The 19,616-nt window shown below is 50.1% G+C and overlaps 1 protein-coding gene across 1 annotated transcript; it reads left to right on the top strand.

The window, feature by feature from the left end:
- Nucleotides 1-5,928: 5,928 nt before the first annotated feature.
- Nucleotides 5,929-13,825, top strand: STX4 (syntaxin 4). Its single transcript, XM_006148128.3, has 12 exons — nt 5,929-6,125; nt 6,475-6,532; nt 6,708-6,809; nt 6,921-7,020; nt 7,167-7,241; nt 7,764-7,834; nt 11,498-11,606; nt 11,680-11,756; nt 11,952-12,089; nt 13,191-13,301; nt 13,376-13,473; nt 13,569-13,825. The coding sequence occupies exons 2-11, from the start codon at nt 6,503-6,505 to the stop codon at nt 13,457-13,459; spliced, it is 897 nt and encodes a 298-aa protein (XP_006148190.1). The 5' UTR covers nt 5,929-6,125; nt 6,475-6,502; the 3' UTR covers nt 13,460-13,473; nt 13,569-13,825.
- Nucleotides 13,826-19,616: the final 5,791 nt, after the last annotated feature.

The raw sequence follows: 19,616 nt of genomic DNA, 5'->3' as shown, positions 1-19,616 counted from the left end.
GAGGTGCTGGATCCCACATGGCTGACCATGGTTTGAGTCCAGACCTGGTGGCTTGTTTCTCACTCTCCTTCTCTCTCTCTCTGGTCTAACAGAATAATAATAAATAAATAAAAGTAAATAAATAATTATGTTTTAAAAAGGCTTGTATTGGTGCTTGGCACATGTAAGTGCTATATAACTATCAACTATCAAACGAACAAGACATGTGCCCAGACACTACTGTGGTGAAGGTGGCTGGATTCTGCATGGCTGACTGCATGGTTTAAGTCCAGTGGTGTGAAAAACATGCCAGGTGCTGGGGCCAGCAGGAGGTGCAGTGGATGAGGGCTCTGGACTCCCACCTGGCTGACCGTGATTAGAGTCCCAGACCTGGCAGCTTGCCTTCTCAGTTTCTCTCTCTCAGTCTGTCCCTCTCTGGTCAAATTAAAATAAATAAGTAAATGAATAAATAAATAAAGTTCAATAAAATAATTATTTAAAAAAAAATTTTTAAATGCCAGGTGCATCTCATGCATATCCACAATCTCAACAGGAGGGAGAAATGAAGGAGAAGGGTTTGTGGCGTGACAATCCTCTATGGAGGTGCTTTCTCATTTTCACTCTACCTGGTAAATGCACATTCTCTCTAGAAATTTTTTTTAGAGTTTTTGTTTGTTTGTTACAGATGTGTGCCCTTGCCAGAGAGACAGAGAAAAGCAGAGAGACAGAAAGTGAGAAATCACCCCCCAGCGGAGATGGCCACACCACAATCCCTTCTTCTCCATTCTCCTCTTGGGATTTTGGGCACATATGCACACGTGCCCAGCATGAGTTTTAAGCTGCCAGGTCCAGGACTCAAACCATAGTCAACAACGTGGGAGTCCAGCAACGTAACCATTACACCATCTGCTGGTCTCTCTGGAGACTTTTCTTTCTTTTTTTTTTTTTTTTTTGGAGGGGTTTTTTCTTAAGGGGGCTTGTGCACAGAGCGAGACTTAGAGACAGAAAGCGAGAAATCACCCCCCAGGGGGGATGGTCATGCTGCAATCCCTTCTCCTCCATTCTCCTCTCGGGATCTTGGGCATGCATGCACACGCGCCCGGCGTGAGTTTTAAGCCACCGGGTCCAGGACGCGAACCACGATCGACTACGTGGGAGTCCAGTGACATAGCCATTACGCTAACTGCTGGTTCCCACGCCCGGTGTGAGTTTTAAGCCACCGGGTCCGGGAGGCGAACTGCGGTCGACTACGTGGGAGTCCAGCGACATAGCCATTACGCTAACTGCTGGTTCCCTCTAGAGACTTTTCTTAAAAGTTCATCTATTCATGAGTATTTATTGAACAGCTATTGCCAGGTATTGTAGATGTTGGGGACATGGCAATGAACAAGGTAGATGAAGATCCCTCTCTTCATGGAGCTTACGTGATAGTGGGAAAGAGGTGGCAAAGACAGATAATATATAAAATAAATAAGCAGGGGACTAGATGGTGATGCAGCAGTAAAATGTGACATTCTGTACGATTGACTCATATGGGAAGATTCTAGGTTCCCATCTATATGCATGCCCTTGGTCCAGGGCTGGCTGGATCCCATGTGGCTACCTGCATGGTTCAAGTCTTGGACCCAGTGGCCTGGAAAACACACTGCACGTGTGTATGCATGCCCAAAATCCCAACAGGAAAGATGGAGGAGAAGGGATTGGAGCGTGACCATGCCCCATGAGGGTGTTTCCCAATTCTCCCTCTCTCTCTCCTCACCCCACCACGAATGCATGCATGACAAATTAGCAAAAAAAAAAAAAAAAAAAAAAAAAAAAAAAAAAAAAAAACAGAACAAACACACACCCTGTTGGAGGTGCTATCTCTCTCTCTTTTTGTCTTTCACAATAAAAAATATAAATACTTTTGGGAACCAGCAGTTAGCGTAATGGCTATGTCGCTGGACTCCCACGTAGTCGACTGCGGTTTGTGTCCCGGACCCGGTGGCTTAAAACTCACGCCAGGCGCGTGTGCGTGCGTGCCCAAGATCCCAGGAGGAGAATGGAGGAGAAGGGATTGCGGCGTGACCATCCCCCCGGGGGGGTGATTTCTCACTTTCTATCTCTATGTCTCTCTCTGTCTGTCTGGCGAGCACACGCGCCCTATGGCGAAAACCTCTCCAAAAAAAAATATAGATAGATAGATACAGATATAAATATAAATACTTTTAAAGAATAAGCAAAATAGGGATCAGCAGATGGCATAATGTTTACACTGCTGGACTCCCACATAGTCAACCACAGTTCAAGTCCCAGACCAGGTGGCTTAAAACTCACACCAGGCACATGTGCATGCGTGCCCAATATTCTGAGAGGAGAATGGAGGAGAAGAGACTGTGGTGTGGCCATCCCCCTTGGGGGGGATTCGTTTTTTGTCTCTCAGTGAGTGCACATGCCCTATAGCAAAAATCTCGCTTTAAAAGAAAAGCCAAATATGGGACCAGCAGTTAGCATAATGGCTATGTTGCTGAACTCCCACATAGTCGACCACAGTTCGTGTCCCGGACCCGGTGGCTTAAACTCATGCCGGGCGCGTGTGCGTGCGTGCCCAAGATCCCAAGAGGAGAATGGAGGAGAAGAGATTGTGGCATGGCCATCCCCCCGGAGGGTGATTTCTCACTTTCTGTCTCTGTCTCTCTCTGTGCATCTGGGGAGCGCACGCGCCCTATAGCAAAAACCTCTAAAAAAAAAAGGCCAAATATATGGTATGTTGGATCTAAATCGAGGCAAGAAATGTGTAGGAGCTGATAAGGCTGCTAGCCTAGGGGCCAGCGAGATGGGGCTCAGGAGATGAAAAGGAGAAGGAAGACCCTGGACAAGCAGCAGAATGGAGACCCTGCCAGAGACACTGGGGCTGCCAAATCCTCAAAGGAATAGCAGGACACGCTTACACAGCACAATTCTTCACCAGGCACTGTTCTAGTCACTTTACATCCATAATCACAATAATCCTACAGCACATCTATGAGTTTCACGCTATTGTTTTTTCTTTCTTCTATTTTTTTTTTTCAAATGGAAAGTGAGGCACAGAAAGGTTAAGTAACCTGTACCATAGAACTGCCAGGTGAATAAGCTAGGATCCAGCCCAGGTAATATAGATCCAGTGTTGTAGGACGGTAGGACTGGTCCTGCAGGTAGGGGGACAGGACAGGTTGCTTAGCATCAGATTCAGGTAGAGCCTGACTTTCTCAGACTGCAAGAAGTATACACCCTTCTCAGCACCTGCACACCAAGACCCAACCCTCTGTACTTAGTACACACATCGGGGTTGCTTGGAGGGCCGAGAGGAAGAAAAGACTCCACTCTGAAGACCTCCACCTCAGAGCCAGTCTCTTCAAATGGCCTCAGTCCCCTCCACACCATTCCATCCCAAACCCTGTGATCTCACCCATGGGTCACAAAGAAAATAATGAATATCACAGTCCTGAGAAGTCTAATAGAGGCACCAACAACTCTAGATCACAGCTGGGGACCAAGAAGGCAAGTCACTGTGAAGCTGAGAAACAGAGAGGCAGACGGGACTGGTGGGCTGAGAGAGAGCAGGAGCTCACAGCAGTGAAAGCCTGGGCTGGGGGAAGGATGAGGGAGATCCTCAACAGTGTACAAGACCCTTCCACATCCTTCCTGACTTCACTTGATATTGTCCACTTTTTTTTTTTTCTGAGAGATTTTTGCTATAGGGTATGTGCACTCACCAGAGAGACAAAGAGACAGAGAGACAAAGAGAGACAGAGAGACAGAAAGTGAGACATCTCCCCCACGGGAGATGGCAGCACTGCAATCCTTTCTCCTTTATTTTCCTCTCAGGATTTTGGGCACATAAACACATGGACCTGGCACGAGTCCCAAGCCACTGGGTCTGAGACTCTAACCGGGGTCGACCACATGGGAGTTCAGTGTCTTAACCACTAAGCTACCTGGTGGCCCTGATACTGTCCAATTCTTATCTTAGGGAAGGCAGAAATTGCCAGACCAAGTTGTCAAATGGGGAAATTGAGTCCCACAGATAAGCCATGAATTATTCATGCGTGTATGCAGGACTCGAAGTCAGGTGTCCAAGAGCTCTGCCACTGTATCACTCAGAGTGACAGAGTATGACAGAGACAAGGAGAGGCATGGGAGGCAAGTGGCAGTTAACTGCAGAGGCAGAGGCTGATATGGAAGAGCCTAAAGCAGAGAATTCTTCTTTATGATCTCCAGGGGTCCCAGCAGGCCTTGGGGTCCTAAAAAGTCCTCCAACCCTGGTTCTGTGGATTGATCAGGGTGACATCATCCTAATCCTTATCCCCAACCCCCAGGCAAGCTGGGTTCTAAAGGGAAGAGAAGAATCAAAGCCTCTCAAGTAGAATCTGATGGCATTTGACAGTTTCCAACCTCATTATCACTGAACTTTAGAACAGAGAATACCCATAAGGATGGTCTCCGGTCCCCCGATTGTCACCCATTATACAGTTGGGAGTCACCCATTATACAGATGAGCGATCAATGTGCAGAGACAAGTAATTTTCCAGAAGTTCACAGCAACTCAGTCACAGGAACCTAGGTCTCTTTATCAAGGCATACTAGAGAGAGACCATTTCTTTCTTTGCTTGAATCTTCATGTAAGCTCTCTGGGAAAAGCTGTGGGATCCAGAAGACTTGGTGCCCACTCCAGCTATGCTGAGGCTGAACGACCACTGGGACCCTCCCTATAGAACGCTAAGTTCCACAAGTGCAGAGATTCTGAGTCTCTGTTGTGTCTTCAGCCTCTAGAACAGTGCCTGGCCCATAGTGTAAATAACTATCTGTTAAAAGAATGCATGAATGTCTAGAGGGTCAACATGAGGGAACTGTCACAGGGAAAGACCCTGAAGCCTGAAGAGCAGGGAGCCATGGGCTTTATCTTCAGATACCTGAAAGACGAAAATTATGACCACAAATACTGAGGGCCCATGATGTGTTAGGTACTGAACTAGGCAATGGGGATTCAGTTAAGACCTAGACAGTCACGTCCTGACCTCAGGTGCAAAGTCGGGGCTGGGGTGTAAGTGGCAGGTTAGCAGCTTGCTCAAGGTAATAGACACCTCCCTCCGCGCCCCCGCCCCCCACCTCTGATGTGCCCCGAAATGGTCTCGCTGCTCAGAAGGTGGCGAGTGCAGCGGGACTGCGGTGTTCAAGAAGGGCGCCTGCCGCCCACCTGTCAGACGCTGCGCCAGGAGGATGCGGGAGCAGAGATTTCTGCCTTGGGTGAGGTCACTTCCCACCCCCAGATTCCCTGCCTACAAAACCCTGCAATTCTCTGACGCTGAACACTCGGATCTTATTATTTTCCACTCTCAAGGTCCCATGATGCTGACAGCCCCGAATTCTAAGTCGTCAGTCTGCCCACGCCCCTGGACCCAGAATTCATAAAGGCGAATTCAGCAAGGGTCCTACCACCCACGGTCTCAAACGGCCTGTGGGGGTAGTAGTCATCGCCCCTCTCCCCACCTCGCAGGGGCTGTGGGAGCGTAGCTCGAACGCCGGGATGTCAGGACGTCGTGAGGAGCAGGGTGTCCCAGAGACGGCGTTGACAGCGCCGGGACACGTGACAGTTAAAGTGTCACGTTCTGCGGTCCGCGAGGCTGGGGGCTCGTTCGGTCACGTGACGCGGGGGGGCACCATGGGGTGATGTGAGACGCGGGTCTCTCAGATTACGTACAGATGACGCATTCCCACCCCTTTTGGCAACTAGATTTCCGTTCGAAGAGGAGACGGTTCCGGTGAAGGGGGCGGGCTGTCACCGCCAGGCGGTTTCGCTTCCGTTCGGGGCGCTACAGCTTCCGACCTCCGCCTTTCCCTCTGGCGAGGAAGAGACGCAGCCTCTTGCGCATGCTCCGAATCATCCCAGAGGGGCGGGGCTGAGGCTTCGGGAGCTGGAGGGGGGGAAGAAAAGGGAATTCCAACCTGTGGAACCTTGGGGGGTCCCCGAGGTCGGCTCCTTCCCATTGACTGTGGATGGTGCATGGCACGGAGCCTTTGGCGGCTCGTGGGGGTGTTGGGGTTCGCAGGGCGAGGGACGAGGGTGTCAGAGTGTGAGTGGGGTACGGGAGTTCCAAACTTAGAATCTTGAGGCCCTCGGGGCTCAGGCGCCGGGGAGCGGTTTCGCTTCCGTTCGGGGCGCTACAGCTTCCGACCTCCGCCTTTCCCTCTGGCGAGGAAGAGACGCAGCCTCTTGCGCATGCTCCGAATCATCCCAGAGGGGCGGGGCTGATGCTTCGGGAGCTGGAGGGGGGGAAGAAAAGGGAATTCCAACCTGTGGAACCTTGGGGGGTCCCCGAGGTCGGCTCCTTCCCATTGACTGTGGATGGTGCATGGCACGGAGCCTTTGGCGGCTCGTGGGGGTGTTGGGGTTCGCAGGGCGAGGGACGAGGGTGTCAGAGTGTGAGTGGGGTACGGGAGTTCCAAACTTAGAATCTTGAGGCCCTCGGGGCTCAGGCGCCGGGGAGAGGGAGCTCGGGCCGCCATGCGGGACAGGACCCACGAGCTGAGGCAGGTGAGAAGTTGGGGCAGCAAGGCTGGGGGCTGGCGGAGAGGTTGGTATGCAGGACTCCTGGTCCTCGGAGCCGTGAGGAGTGGCTGATGGCCAGGAAGGAAAGTCCCGGAAGCCTGTGGGTCCTGTGGGGCGAGTCCCAGCAAAGAAATGGTACTAATGATTCCGGCCCTGGCAGGGGGATGACAGCTCGGATGATGAGGACAAGGAGCGGGTCGCGCTAGTGGTGCACCCGGGCACGGCCCGACTCGGGAGCCCAGACGATGAGTTCTTCCAGAAGGTAAGAGGCTGGGGGTCTTGGCCTGGATTCGCGAGGATTGGGAGGACCCGAGGAGCAGCGCGGTCTGGAGTGCCCCATATCTCTTTCAGCCCTCTCGGTCACCTTCCCCAGGTCCGTACAATTCGGCAGACTATTACCAAGTTGGAGAATAAAGTCCGGGAGTTGGAGAAGCAGCAGGTCACCATCCTGGCCACGCCCCTTCCCGAGGAGAGTGAGTGAAACCCTGGGTGCAGCTGAGCATGCGTTCTGCACCCAGGGGCTTGTGGGGGTTGTAGTTCCACACAGGTGATGGCCTGAGTGGTTTGTTGAGGTAGGGACTGGACTGCTGTTTGGAAGTCATTGCCTTCTCTTTTTCAGGCATGAAACAGGACCTGCAGAACCTTCGCGATGAGATCAAACAGCTGGGAAGGGATATCCGCACGCAGCTGAAGGGTGAGCTCTTAGCACCTGAGACAGATCCTTTCCTTGATTCTGTCCTGTTTCTGACATATCTGGGGAGTGTGTGGCCCAGACAGACCAGTGATATATCCAGGTCGCACAGCAGGTCCTGCGTCTGAAATCTGTCTCCTGACTTCCAGGCCCTTGTACTTTTCAGGGCACATGCCTGCCTCTTAGATTCTTTTATTTGCAGTGAACCATTTATTCCTACAATTCTTGCTGCCCAGCCAGCATTCTTTGGGCAAGTAAATGGGGCCTAAAGGAGAGGCCTTTGTATACCCATGGGAACTCACTGATGTAACACAAAGAAAAATAAACTTTTCCTTGTCGGAGGCTCAGAATTAGTCATTTTACGATAAATTATATTTCCCTAAAGCATCCTGTGGAGATGAGCACCTTGCTGTTGTGTGACTGACACAGCAACAGAGCCCTGTCCCTGTGTCCCTGATCCCCAAGCAATATTCAGACGTCTGGCAACAGGTCAACACTTCCCCATACCCTTGTGTCTTTCCACAGCCATAGAGCCTCAGAAGGAGGAAGCTGATGAGAATTATAACTCGGTCAACACAAGAATGAGAAAAACCCAGGTGGGTTTATTTTTCCCAGAAGTAGGACATCCCAGCAGATGTTTCAATAAAGCATTAGAGAGGGGACCAGCAGTTAGCGTAGTAGCTATGTCGCTGGACTCCCATGTAGTCGACCGTGGTTCGTGTCCCAGACCTGGTGGCTTAAAACTCACGCCAGGCGCGTGTGCGTGCGTGCTCAAGATCCTGAGAGGAGGATGGGGGGGGAGGGATTGTGGCGTGATCATCCCCCCTGGGGGGTGATTTCTTGCTTTCTGTCTCTATGTCTCTCTCTGTCTGTCTGGCAAGTGCACGCGCCCTATAGTGAATCCATTGCTGATCCTAAGGTATTATTAGTTTCTGAATAACACAACTTTACTATGTACACATCAAAGTTATTATTTATAGTAGGACATTTTCTACTTATTGAAAACTAGATAAAAACAAAACAAAAACATGTTCAATGACAACAAGAAATACCATATCATCTTATTATCAATATATTCTGAGTTTAATGCATAATTAAGTATAATATCTAATCATATTTTGCTCTTATATTCATAAATTTTGCCCTAAAATCTCCTAAAACGTGAAAATTATCTGTTTTTCTTCTTATTTTTCCAGAGTGTTCATGTCTAGGCCAAAAAGAGATGGAGGGGTGTATGAGAAAGCAGTTCCTAGCGGGGATGGCCACGTCACAACCCCTTCTCCTTAATCTCACCCTCCCTTTGAGATCTGGGGCACACATGAACATGTGACTGGTATATTTCTCAAGCCACCAGATCTAGGATTCAAACTTCACATGTGGGATCCAGCTACCTTTGCATCATGGCATGAGCTAGCCCTAAAAATATCGATTTTTAATCTCACTCATTCCTATTGTCTATTTACGGCGCCCGCGCCCTATATGGAAAACCTCACAAAAAAAAAAAAAAAGAAAAAAAAAAAAGAAGAAGAAAAAAACTCACACCAGGCGCGTGTGCGCACATGCCCAAGATCCCAAGAGGAGAATGTAGGAGAAGGGATTGCAGCGTGGCCATCCCCCCAGGGGGTGATTTCTCGCTTTCTGTCTCTTTGTCTCTGTCTGTCTGGCGAGCACACGTGCCCTACAGTGAAAATCTCTCCAAAATAAATAAATAAATAAATAAAACATTGGAGCATGGGCACGTGAAGAAAGGGCCCTTAGAGATTATTGAATCCAACCTGATGATATTCCAAATAGAGGAACTGAGGCTCAGAAAGAAAAAGAACTTACTTAAAGTCAAGAGCCCAGGTCTCAGGCCAACACATGGCCTAGTGGTTAAAGAAGCCAGGTCCCACATGGCAGACTGTATGGTTTTGGATCCCAGCACCAGTGGCTTAAAAACACTCTGAGTGCTGGGCATGGTGGTGCCCACTCTATGGCGAAAACTACCAGAGGCTGGCAGCATCAGGACCACCTCTCTCTGTCTCTCTTAAAAAACACCCTGAGCACATGTGTGTGCATGTCCAACATCCCAACAGGCTGGAGAAAGGATTGTGACATGACTATGTCCCCATCATGGGGTGCTCCCCCCAACGTTTGTCTCTCTCTAGTGAGCTCAAGTGCCCTCTGGCAACTGGGGAAAAAAAAAAAAAAAGAACCCAGATTTCCTAACACTCAGTCCATTATAACAGACTGCTTTCTTCTCCTTCATCCTATGAGAAGTTGCTGAGTTCCCAGACATACCCTGGGCTTACCTGTGGGAGACATGCTTTCCAAGAGCAAAGATGGGCAGTCAGAGTTGAACAGAGAAGAAAGACATTACTCATGTAGGACTTGGTGGCTAATGGCGCTGCCCAGGGAAGGAGAAGAAGTCAGAAATAACTGGCAGGTTTCCTGCCTGTGTGACAGGGACACACAGTGGCACAATTCAAGAAGTTAGGAAGAGGAACTTCCCTGGAGTGCTATCTTAGTAAGGAGATTTGTGTTGATCTGACTGGCCCCCCTCTGGGTGCCCATTTAAGAGTGGTTTGGGTCGGGAACCAGCAGTTAGCGTAATGGCTATGTTGCTGGACTCCCACGTAGTCGACCGCGGTTCACGTCCCGGACCCGGTGGCTTAAAACTCACGCCGGGTGCGTGTGCGTGCGTGCCCAAGATCCCGAGAGGAGAATGCAGGAGAAGGGATTGTGGCGTAACCATCCCCCCTGGGGGTGATTTCTTGCTTTCTGTCTCTGTGTCTCTCTCTGTCTGGCGAGCACACGCACCCTATAGCGAAAATCTCTTAAAAAAAAAAAAAAGAGGTTTGAGGTTTTTGGAGGTCAGGGCAGGTGGGATCAGAGTTTAGCGAAGCCCCCAATTGAAGATGAAGTAATCTGAACCCCTCAAAGGGCATCTAACAGAGCAGATATGTCTCTGAAGAAGAAACTCCAAGGAATTTGCTTATTTTAGGTATCAGGACAAGGAACATGATGACACAAAATGCCCTAGAGAGGATGTTTCAGGGAGAAACTGGTGGTCGTCGATATGACAGGCCAAGGGCCAGGGGAACCTGTTACACCCGGGCAGCACGTTGACCCTGGGGGCACACTAGCACACCTCTGGCCTAAGCAAGCCCGGTGTTCAGCAATCAGTCAGCAGGTACATGTGGAGTGCCTGCTAGGTGTCAGACCCTTTTTTGAGCCACTGAGGATACAAAAGTGAACCAAAGACCCCTGTCCTCAAAAAACTTCCATTCTGGTATAGAAGACTATCACAATAATAAACAAGTAAATTATTTTACTTATCTTTTATTGTCCAAGGGCATATACCCTCACCAGAGAGAGGCAGGAAGCACTCTCCAGTGGGGCATAGTCATGTCACAATCTCTCCATACTGCCAGGATTTAGGGTGTGCAGGCACATGCACCCAGCATGTGTTTCAAGCCTCTGGGGCTGGGACTCTTTAAACTGTGATTGGTCATGCAGGATATGACTCCTTTAGCCACTGGGCTGTGGGACTGGCCCTAAATTATTTTAGAACATAGGAAAATATTAAGGAAAAAGCAGGGGAAGAGGAATTGAGAGTGCCAGGAGAAGGTTAGTTGCAACTTAATTAAGGTGGAGAAAGTTTCGTTGAGAAAGTGACAGCTGAAGAAAGACTTATGTTTGTGGGGAAAGAGCAGTCTAGGCAGAAGGCACAGGAGTGCAGAGGCCTGAGGTAGACATGTGCGTTGTTCAGGGAGGAGGGAGGGACAGTGGAAGGAGGTAAGGTTGGAGACATGTCCAGGAAGGAGCGGATCATACAGGGCCATGTAGGCTCTGGTAAGGGCCTTGGTTTTTGTTGTTGTTCTACAGGGCATGTGCCCTCACCAAAGAGATGGTGGGGATGGTGAGAAGTCACTCCCCAGGGAGAATGGCCACACTGCAATCCCTTCTCCATTCTCCTCTCAGGATTTGGGGCATCCACACATGTGCATCTGGCATAACTTTCAAGCCACTGGGTCCAGGACTGCACAGCTTGCCATGTGGGATCCAGTGGCTTAACCTCCATGCCATCTGCTGGCCCAGGGGCCTTCACTTGTATTCTGAGAGAAATCAGGGAGTCTGTCAAGGTCATCACAAGGTGGCTAAGGCAGTAACACCTCGTAACAGCTCATGCCGTTTTCTCACTGTATTGTGAGGATGCTGAGGCCCAAACTGGGCCGGGATCCCTCCAGAGGGCCTCAGCCTGTATTCTCCATCTTTAGCATGGGATCCTGTCCCAGCAATTCGTGGAGCTCATCAACAAGTGCAACTCGATGCAGTCAGAATACCGGGAGAAGAACGTGGAGCGGATTCGGAGGCAGCTGAAGATCAGTGAGCTGCAGCACCCAGCCCCTGGGGTCAGGTGACGCTGACCCAGCTCTGAGCCTGGCCTCTTCCTTCACAGCCAACGCTGGAATGGTGTCTGATGAGGAGCTGGAGCAGATGCTGGATAGTGGGCAGAGTGAAGTGTTTGTGTCCAATGTGAGTGGCCAAAGGCAGCCTCTAAGTTGGACCTCCCATCCTCTCTGCCCTGGCCCTGTTTGATGGGGGACATGCTGAGGCCCAGGAGAGTACCACTCATCAGGGCCAGAAGGCTGCCACAGAAGCTTAACAGACTCTTCTGACCTGCTGCTGTCTCCCTATAACCTGTTCCCCCAACTCCCACCTGCCCCCCAGATACTGAAGGACACACAAGTGACTCGACAGGCCTTGAATGAGATCACGGCCCGGCACAGTGAGATTCAGCACCTGGAACGCAGTATCCGTGAGCTTCATGAGATCTTTACTTTTCTGGCTACTGAGGTGGAGATGCAGGTAAGTGCCCCAGGCAGTCCTCAGATGTGAAGTGCTCAATCGGAACCCCCAGCTGTGTCTGTCAGCTTACCTCTGTCCTTAGACTCTCTCCTTGAGGTTTCTGTGCTCTTTCTAGGCTTGGCTGTGCTCCCAGAATGGCTCTTCCATCCTTAGCTGTATCCCCAGAATTGTGACCACCTCTGGAGCGACCCTATGGTCACTCCTTTATATACAGCACCCCACGTGCCCTTCCAACTTGAGCCTGCCCCATGTATGGCCCCAACTCTGGTTCCTCCTCCACTCAGAGTCCACCCTTTTACCTCTAAGAGCTCTAATCACGTGACCTCCTAGAGGGCCTGTGTCCTAAAATCTGTACAAGGTTGGGATTGGGGGTGGTGCCCCCTGATCCTGATTGTATGGGGTAGGGCAAGCTTCCAGTACTGTCCTGGAGGAGCTCCTCTCAGTAGTGTGATAGCCCTTTTGCAGCTGGGAGTCATGGAGACAGGATCTCATTCAGTGGGAGTACTGGGACCTGAGGGCTGGTGGTGCCAGGAGGAGGCGGGGCTAGGAAGGGCTTCACAGCAGCTGGGAGACAGGCCTAGAAGAATAGAGGAATTCAGACAGATTTGTGAGGGGACAGGAGTTTACCATCTGGTGAAGGTACAAGCCATCTGAGGACTTAGGTCTAAGCTACCACTATAGATGGAGGCGGAATGAGGAACAGGCCCACATGGTACAAGGGAGCCTGGAAGCCATCCTTAGCAGTCTGAACTTTTGTTGGATCTGATCCTGCCCTGTTGACTTTTTTTTTTCCTCCCTTCCTTTTCTTTTCTTTCTTTTTTCCTTCCTTCCTTCTTGCCTTGCCTTACCTTCCAGAGAGGGACAGAGAGAGAGAGAGGGAAAGCAAGCTGCTAGGTCCAGGACTTGAATCACAGTTGGCCATGTGGGAGTCCAGTGCCCTTAGCCACCATGCCACCTCACAGATCCCCTGCCCTGACTTTGTTCATGGGTATTTTTTCTGCCAGGAATGTCCTATTGTCCATAGGGCTGGCATGAGCAAAAGAGCTGCTGGCCCCACCCCTATCACCCTTACTTCCCTGGACCACCCCCTCCTCCATGCAGGGGGAAATGATCAACCGAATCGAGAAGAATATCCTGAGCTCAGCAGACTACGTGGAACGCGGGCAAGAACATGTCAAGATAGCTCTGGAGAACCAGAAGAAGGCGAGGAAGGTGAGCCTCCCAGTCCTGGCCCCAGCCTTATATGCCCTTGAATGATTTTCTCTGACCCCTCTCTTCTCCCACAGAAGAAAATCTTGATAGTCATCTGTGTGTCCGTCACCGTCCTCATCCTCGCAGTCTTCATTGGCATCTTCTCAGTGGTTGGATAATGTTGTGCATTCACGTGAGATACGGTGGTCCCGCACCCTGGCCTGCCCCATCCCCGGCCCTAGCCTGCCTTTTGCCCCTCAGATCCCCTTCTCCCTCTTTTCCTTGCAGGTACTGGAGCACCAGGGACCCAGGGCCTGGCCTTCACTCCCAGCAGCTGGAGAGGCAGGGCAGAGCCTCCAGCTGGATCCTTCCCCACACTGGCCCCTGTGCAAAGGGGCAGATGGCTCTCCTGGGGTTGGCAGCTGCTCATTCATGGGGGCCTCCCCCTCAGGCCATAATGCCTGGGGGAAGGCCTGCAGTGTCCTGTTTGGCTGGGACACATAGTTTTGTAAAAAAAATTAAAAAAAAAAAACAAAAAGCTTGGAGACCACAGTGCATGTGTGTTCCAGTAAGAGTTGGCTCAGAGCCTCCAGTTAGCAAACGTCTACACCTCCTGGCCATCTCTGGGGCCAGCTCAGCGAGCCTCAGGTCACACTGCCCTAGGTGCTGTGACTACAGCAGGCTGGCTCTGCCCTTCTCTCCCATAGGAACAGGTGGGGCAAGAAGGGGTGACACCTAACATCCACATCAGGCTCTGGCTTAGTACTGTCCCTGGGGAAAGGCCACTATGAATACCTATCCCCAAAGTAATGAGGTTGACCAGGCTAGGCACAGGTGAGATGTGTGTGTGCGTGTGTGTGTGCACAATCAGTGCATTTCTGAGGGCATAAGGAAGAGATACCATGAAAAAGTAATTGAAGCTATTGCTCTCAATACAGTGAATGGAGAGTCTGGTCTTGGGGTGACATATATTTGAGGGGAATGTTAAATGGGAGGAGTCTGTTATGGGAAGAAATCAGAGAAGAGATGATCACACAGAAGACTCAACAGGCTAAGCCCGATGACCAGAAAAAGGCATTTCCTTTTGTTATGCAAGAGTGCAGCTTGGGGCCATTAGGTGGTGTAGTGGTTAAGGCTCTGGACTCCCACGTGGCCAATTGCAGTTCCAGTTGTAGACCTCTATGGCTTGAAACTCATGCCAGGGCCATGTGTGCATATCCCAAATCCTGAGAGAATGGAAGAGAAGGGATTGCGGTGTGGCCACCTCCCTTGGAAGGGTGATTATCTCATGTTCTCTCTATCACTGTCTCTCCTCTCAGACGGGTGTATGGGGCCTCTGGCAAGAACCTAAAAAAGAGAGAGAGAGAGAGAGGGAAGGAGGGAGAAAGAAAATAAAAAACAATAGAGTGCAGCTAGGCCAGTAATCTAGGGTCAGCACACCTGGTTTCTAAGGGGTTCTGGCCAAAGCAGTTAGAGGAAGAACCTGATCCCTGGTTTCTAGAAGGCACCTGGGTTCCAAGCTCCAGTGCTTAGATTTCTAAGAGTTCCTAAATTTAAGTAGGTCCAAGCTCAGACTCTTAGGTTTCTTTTTTTCTTTCTTTCTTTCTTTTTTTTTTTAAAGAGGTTTTTGCTATAGGGCGCGTGCACTCGCTAGACAGACAGAGACAGAAAGCGAGAAATCACGCCCCCCCCAGGAGGGGATAGCCACGCCGCAATCCCTTTTTCATTCTCCTCTCAGGATCTTGGGCACGCACGCACACGCACCTGGCGTGAGTTTTAAGCCACCGGGTCCGGCACGGAACCGCGGTCGACTACGTGGGAGTCCAGCGACATAGCCATTACGCTAACTGCTGGTCCCTCGGACTCTTAGATTTCTAAGGGTTCAATGCCTAATTTCTGGAGCGGGATGTGGTTCTTGTCCCTGACATCTGGTTTCAAGGGATAAGCTATCTCCTGGCTCCCATGCTTGGTTGCAATGGGGCAGCTCCAGCTCAGAGTTTCTAGGTCTAAGGAAAATGTATTAGCTTCCCAGTTCCATCCCAGTTTCTATCCCACTGGCCTCTGTGAACTTGCTGTCGCTGCTGCTGCTGGCTCCGCACCGTGCCGCCGCACACACGTGGATGCCTGAGTCGCAGGAGGGCTAAATGGGGGGGGACAAGCTTGTGCACTCTAGGCCCGCCCTGGACCAGGCTGGGGGCGGAGCAGGAGGGCAGGATTGGGCCCAAGGCCTGGCCTAGTTGATCTTTGCCTGAGCCCATCTTTGGCTGGTGGACCGCTTGCAGCGCCTACCGGTGGCCTTAGAGTGACAGTTGCAAAGCACCTGCACAGCGTCCCAGAGCGCCTGCAGCTTGTTGTGCAGTGTGTAGGCGTGGCTAAGGCAGGGTCTTAATAGCATCTAGAAAGTGATTGGCCAGCGGACCTAAACGTTGTCTCTGAAAAGCAATGCGATTGGTTGGTAGGGTATCCAGAAGACGTGACTCTCCGCCCCAATGTTGAACAATACTTAGACCTAGGAAACTGATGTGGGCGGGGCTTCAGCTAGTCTGCCGGCGCACCTGAAAGTGATTGGATTTCAGAGCCCCAGGGGCATGCTCACAACTCCCAAAGAGGCGATTTTACAAGAAAGAGCTCCTTATTCTCAGAAGCGTGCAAACACAATTGAGAAGTCTACGCAATGCGGAAGCTATAAGGATGGCGAATCCTGCCGCAATACAAGACTGATTTGGAATAGAGGTCCTCAGCTTTCCTGATTCTATCCCTTACTCGTAAGACCTGTGTCTCCAAAGGAATCCTGTCCCGTTGGCCGCCTTTGTCCATTCCCTCTGTCCTCTGAATAAAACCACAGAGTGTGGGGCCTACTGGGATCTGAGGGCGACTTTTGGCATCCACTGTGCCACGTCTATGCAGCTGGGTGCCCATGTACAACGTGTGCCTTCCTCTTGGTCAAGCAGAGCCGTGCAACCCCGGAGAGACAGCTCACTTGTCTCACCCAGGAAGACATCCAGAACCTCCTGGAAGAGGTGGCTAGATGCCCAGGTGAGGCCTCTAATGCTGGGCTCAGCAGTTTGAATTTTTTCTTGTGGGCTGTGGGAAACATGAGGGTTTCTGAACCAGGGTTTTTGAGTGACAAGTTTGGATGACCTGGGGTAGGCAAGTTGACCCATGCACCAGGAGTTTTACATGCACTCGATGTGAGTTTGAGCACGGAGTCCAGGACTCGAACCAGGGTCGACTACATGGGAGTCCAGAGACATAGCCATTACATCAACTGCTGGTCCCTAACTTTATTTACCCATTTCAATTTGACCCAAAAGGGACGAAGTGAGAGAGAGAAAGAGAGGGAAAGTGAGAAAGCAAGCTGCCAGATTTGGGACTTGGAACACGGTCGGCCACGTGGGAGTCCAGCACCCTTAACCACCACGCCACTGGCTTGTGCCATTTAGTGGCAGCTTCTCATGGAAACTAGAAAAACTTCCCAGGAGGATGGGACCCCAGACCTTGTAACAGCAGGGTGCCTAGTGAATGTCAGTCTCACATATATCCTCAGACTACAATGGCACCATTGCAGAGGAGCTGTCCAGAAAGGAAGAAAGGATTGAAATAAAGCCCAGGGCCAAAAGATGGTGTGGAGGTTAAGGTGTCTGGATCCCATGTGGCCGACTGCAAAGTTCAAGTCCTGGACCTGGTGGTTTGAAAAACATGCCGGGCACATGTGTGTGGATGCCCAAAATCCTGAGAGGAGAATGGAGGAGAAAAGATTGGGGAATGGCCATCCCCCTGTGGGGTGATTTCTCTGCCCAAGCCCCTGCCCTGTCTCTGTCTGTCTCCAGGGAGTACACGTGCCCTATAGCGAAAAGTTAAAAATAAGTAAGTAAATAAAGCCCCAACTTGCCATCATTTCGGGGATGCCCACCCTTCCACACAGCCTTGACACAAAGGTAGTAGCTTGTCTTTGGCCCAGCAGCATGACACAGACCTGAACTTCCTACGGCTTAGACCAGATGGGAGTTCCTTTCTTTCTTAGATAAAAGTCCAAGTTAGTATGGTGGGCCTTTCCAGGAAGTCATGAGGACCAAGGTTCTTCTTATTTTGTTGCAGTTTCATCCCTAGGACATTACTTCATCCACGTGGTCCATCATGGCTCACCACCCTTGCCACAGTGCAGCCCTTTCAAAGGCAGAAAAGTGAGGGAGGTGGCGTGCCCTTTCCTCTAAATCGCATGACTCAGAAGTTGTCACATCATTTCTGCTCCAGTCCCATGAGACAGCATGTAGTCATATGCTGAGCAATATAATCTTTACCCTGAGCAGCTTTTTGCCTATATACAAAGTTCCATTTCCTTTTTTCCCTTTTCTTAAAATATCTATTTTTTTTTAGAATTATTTATTTAACTCTCTTAATTTTTGATTTGACCAAAGAAAGAGAGAGAGAGAAAGTGAGAAAGCCGCTGCCAGGTCCGAGTCTTGAACTGTGGTCGGCCACGTGGGAGTCCAGCACCCTTAACCACCACACCACCTGCTGGCCCCCAACATATCTATTTAAATTTGCTTTAAGTGCACTCTGAGGAGAGAGAAAGAGAGAAAGTGAGAAAGCACCCCCTTCTCTGCAAGGATGGTCATGCCGCAATCCCTTCTCCTTTAGTCTCCTCTTGGAATTTTAGGCACTCATGCACACACCTATGCCTGGTATGTTTCCCAAGCTGCTAGGTCCAGGACTTGAACTAAGCAGTTAGCCATGTAGGATCCAGCTGCCTAATTTACAACACCACCTGCCTGACCCTCCTTTTTTTCTTTTAAAGGTACACTTTATTTTTTTTTCCCTGCTTAATTTGCCAGAGGGTGTGTGTGCTCACCAGAGAGAGACAAAACAAAACAAATAAAAGAGGTGTGTGTGTTGTGGGGGGAGTGAGAAAGCACCCCCATTAAAGATGGCCACACCACAATCCCTTCTCCTCCATTTCTCCTTCTTTCAGGATTTTGGGAATGCATGCACAGCAGCCTGCCAGGTTTCTCAAGCTCCTGGGTCTGAGACTCAAACAACCCAGTTCGGGCCATGTGGGTCCAGTCGCCTCAACCACCATGCTTAGACTGGCCCAAAGTTCTGTTTCTTTAGAAGGAAAGAACAAATATTCTCAACCATCAGCAGTTGCAGCCACATGCTAACTCATCCCAGCTGTATCAGTTTCCTATTGCTGACATACCAAATTACCACAAACTTAGGGCTTAGCACAGTACACATTTATTGTCTTTAGTTCTGAAGGTCAGTCCATTATCAGTTTCACTGAGCAAAAGTCAAGGTAGCGTCTGAGCTGGTTCCTGTCGGTGGTTCTGATGGAGAATCTGTTTCCAGAAGTGAAAACACTTCTGCCTACTTGTATTCCTGGGCTGGGGGCCTCACTCTACATTTGAAAACACATCTCTGCTTCCATGCACACGCCATTTTCTCTGATTTTCACTACTCCCACATCCCTCTTACAAGGGCCTTTGTAATTCCATAGGGCCCACGCAGATAATCCAGTATAATCTCTTCATCTCAAACTTCTGAACTTGATCACATCTTCAAAGTCTCTTTTATCACATCAGATAACACTCAGATTCCAGGGATTAGGACACAGATATACTTAGGAGGCCATTATTCAACCTGCCACATCACCCTGTTCCACATTTAACTCATTCATTCATTTACTTATAAAATTCTTACTTGGCAAGACCTATGTGCCAGGCATTATGGCCAGGGCTGGAAAAACTACAGCAGAGGTGAAAATACAGACCAGGTTGGGACCAGCAGTTGGCGTAATGGCTATGTTGCTGGACTTCCATGTAGTCGACCACAGTTCAAGTTCTGGACCCAGTGGCTTAAACTCACGCCAGGCATGTGTGCATGTGTGCCCAAGATCCTGAGAGGAGAATGGTGGATTGCAGTGTGGCCATCCCCCCTGGGGAGTGATTTCTCTCTTTCTGTTTCTCTCTTTCTGGCAAGCACACGCGCCCTATAGCAAAAACCTCTCCAAAAAAATTAAAAAGTGAGACTTTTTGTTTGGGGGGAAAAAAAAAGTTAAATAGGGCAGGTGGCGTGGAGGTTTGGGTGATAGACATGCACATGGCTGACTACGAGTTGAGTCCCAGACCTGGTGGTTTGCTTGCTTACTCTCTCTCTGGTCAAATTAAAAAATAATTATAATAGGGACCAGCAGATGGTGTAATGGTTACATTACTAGACTCCCATGTAGTCAACTGCAGTTTGAGTCCTGGACCCAGTGGCTTTAACTCAGGCCAGGTGTGTGTGTGTATGTGTGTGTGTGTGAGAGAGAGAGAGAGGGGAGAATGGAAGAGAAGG

This window comes from Tupaia chinensis, unplaced genomic scaffold (assembly GCF_000334495.1).
Source record: "Tupaia chinensis unplaced genomic scaffold, TupChi_1.0 Scaffold000231_1, whole genome shotgun sequence".
NCBI classification, from domain to species: domain Eukaryota; kingdom Metazoa; phylum Chordata; class Mammalia; order Scandentia; family Tupaiidae; genus Tupaia; species Tupaia belangeri.
The sequence above is the reverse complement of the archived record's forward strand: the minus strand, read 5'-3'. Positions and strand labels throughout refer to the sequence as shown.

Bases quoted from the DNA above. Each gene is read 5' to 3' on its own strand.
- STX4 (XM_006148128.3), top strand. From the start codon at position 6,503: ATGCGGGACAGGACCCACGAGCTGAGGCAG. The intron at 7,835-11,497 runs GTGGGTTTATTT...CTCCATCTTTAG, and splicing joins CAAGAATGAGAAAAACCCAG to CATGGGATCCTGTCCCAGCA. The intron at 13,302-13,375 runs GTGAGCCTCCCA...CTTCTCCCACAG, and splicing joins ACCAGAAGAAGGCGAGGAAG to AAGAAAATCTTGATAGTCAT.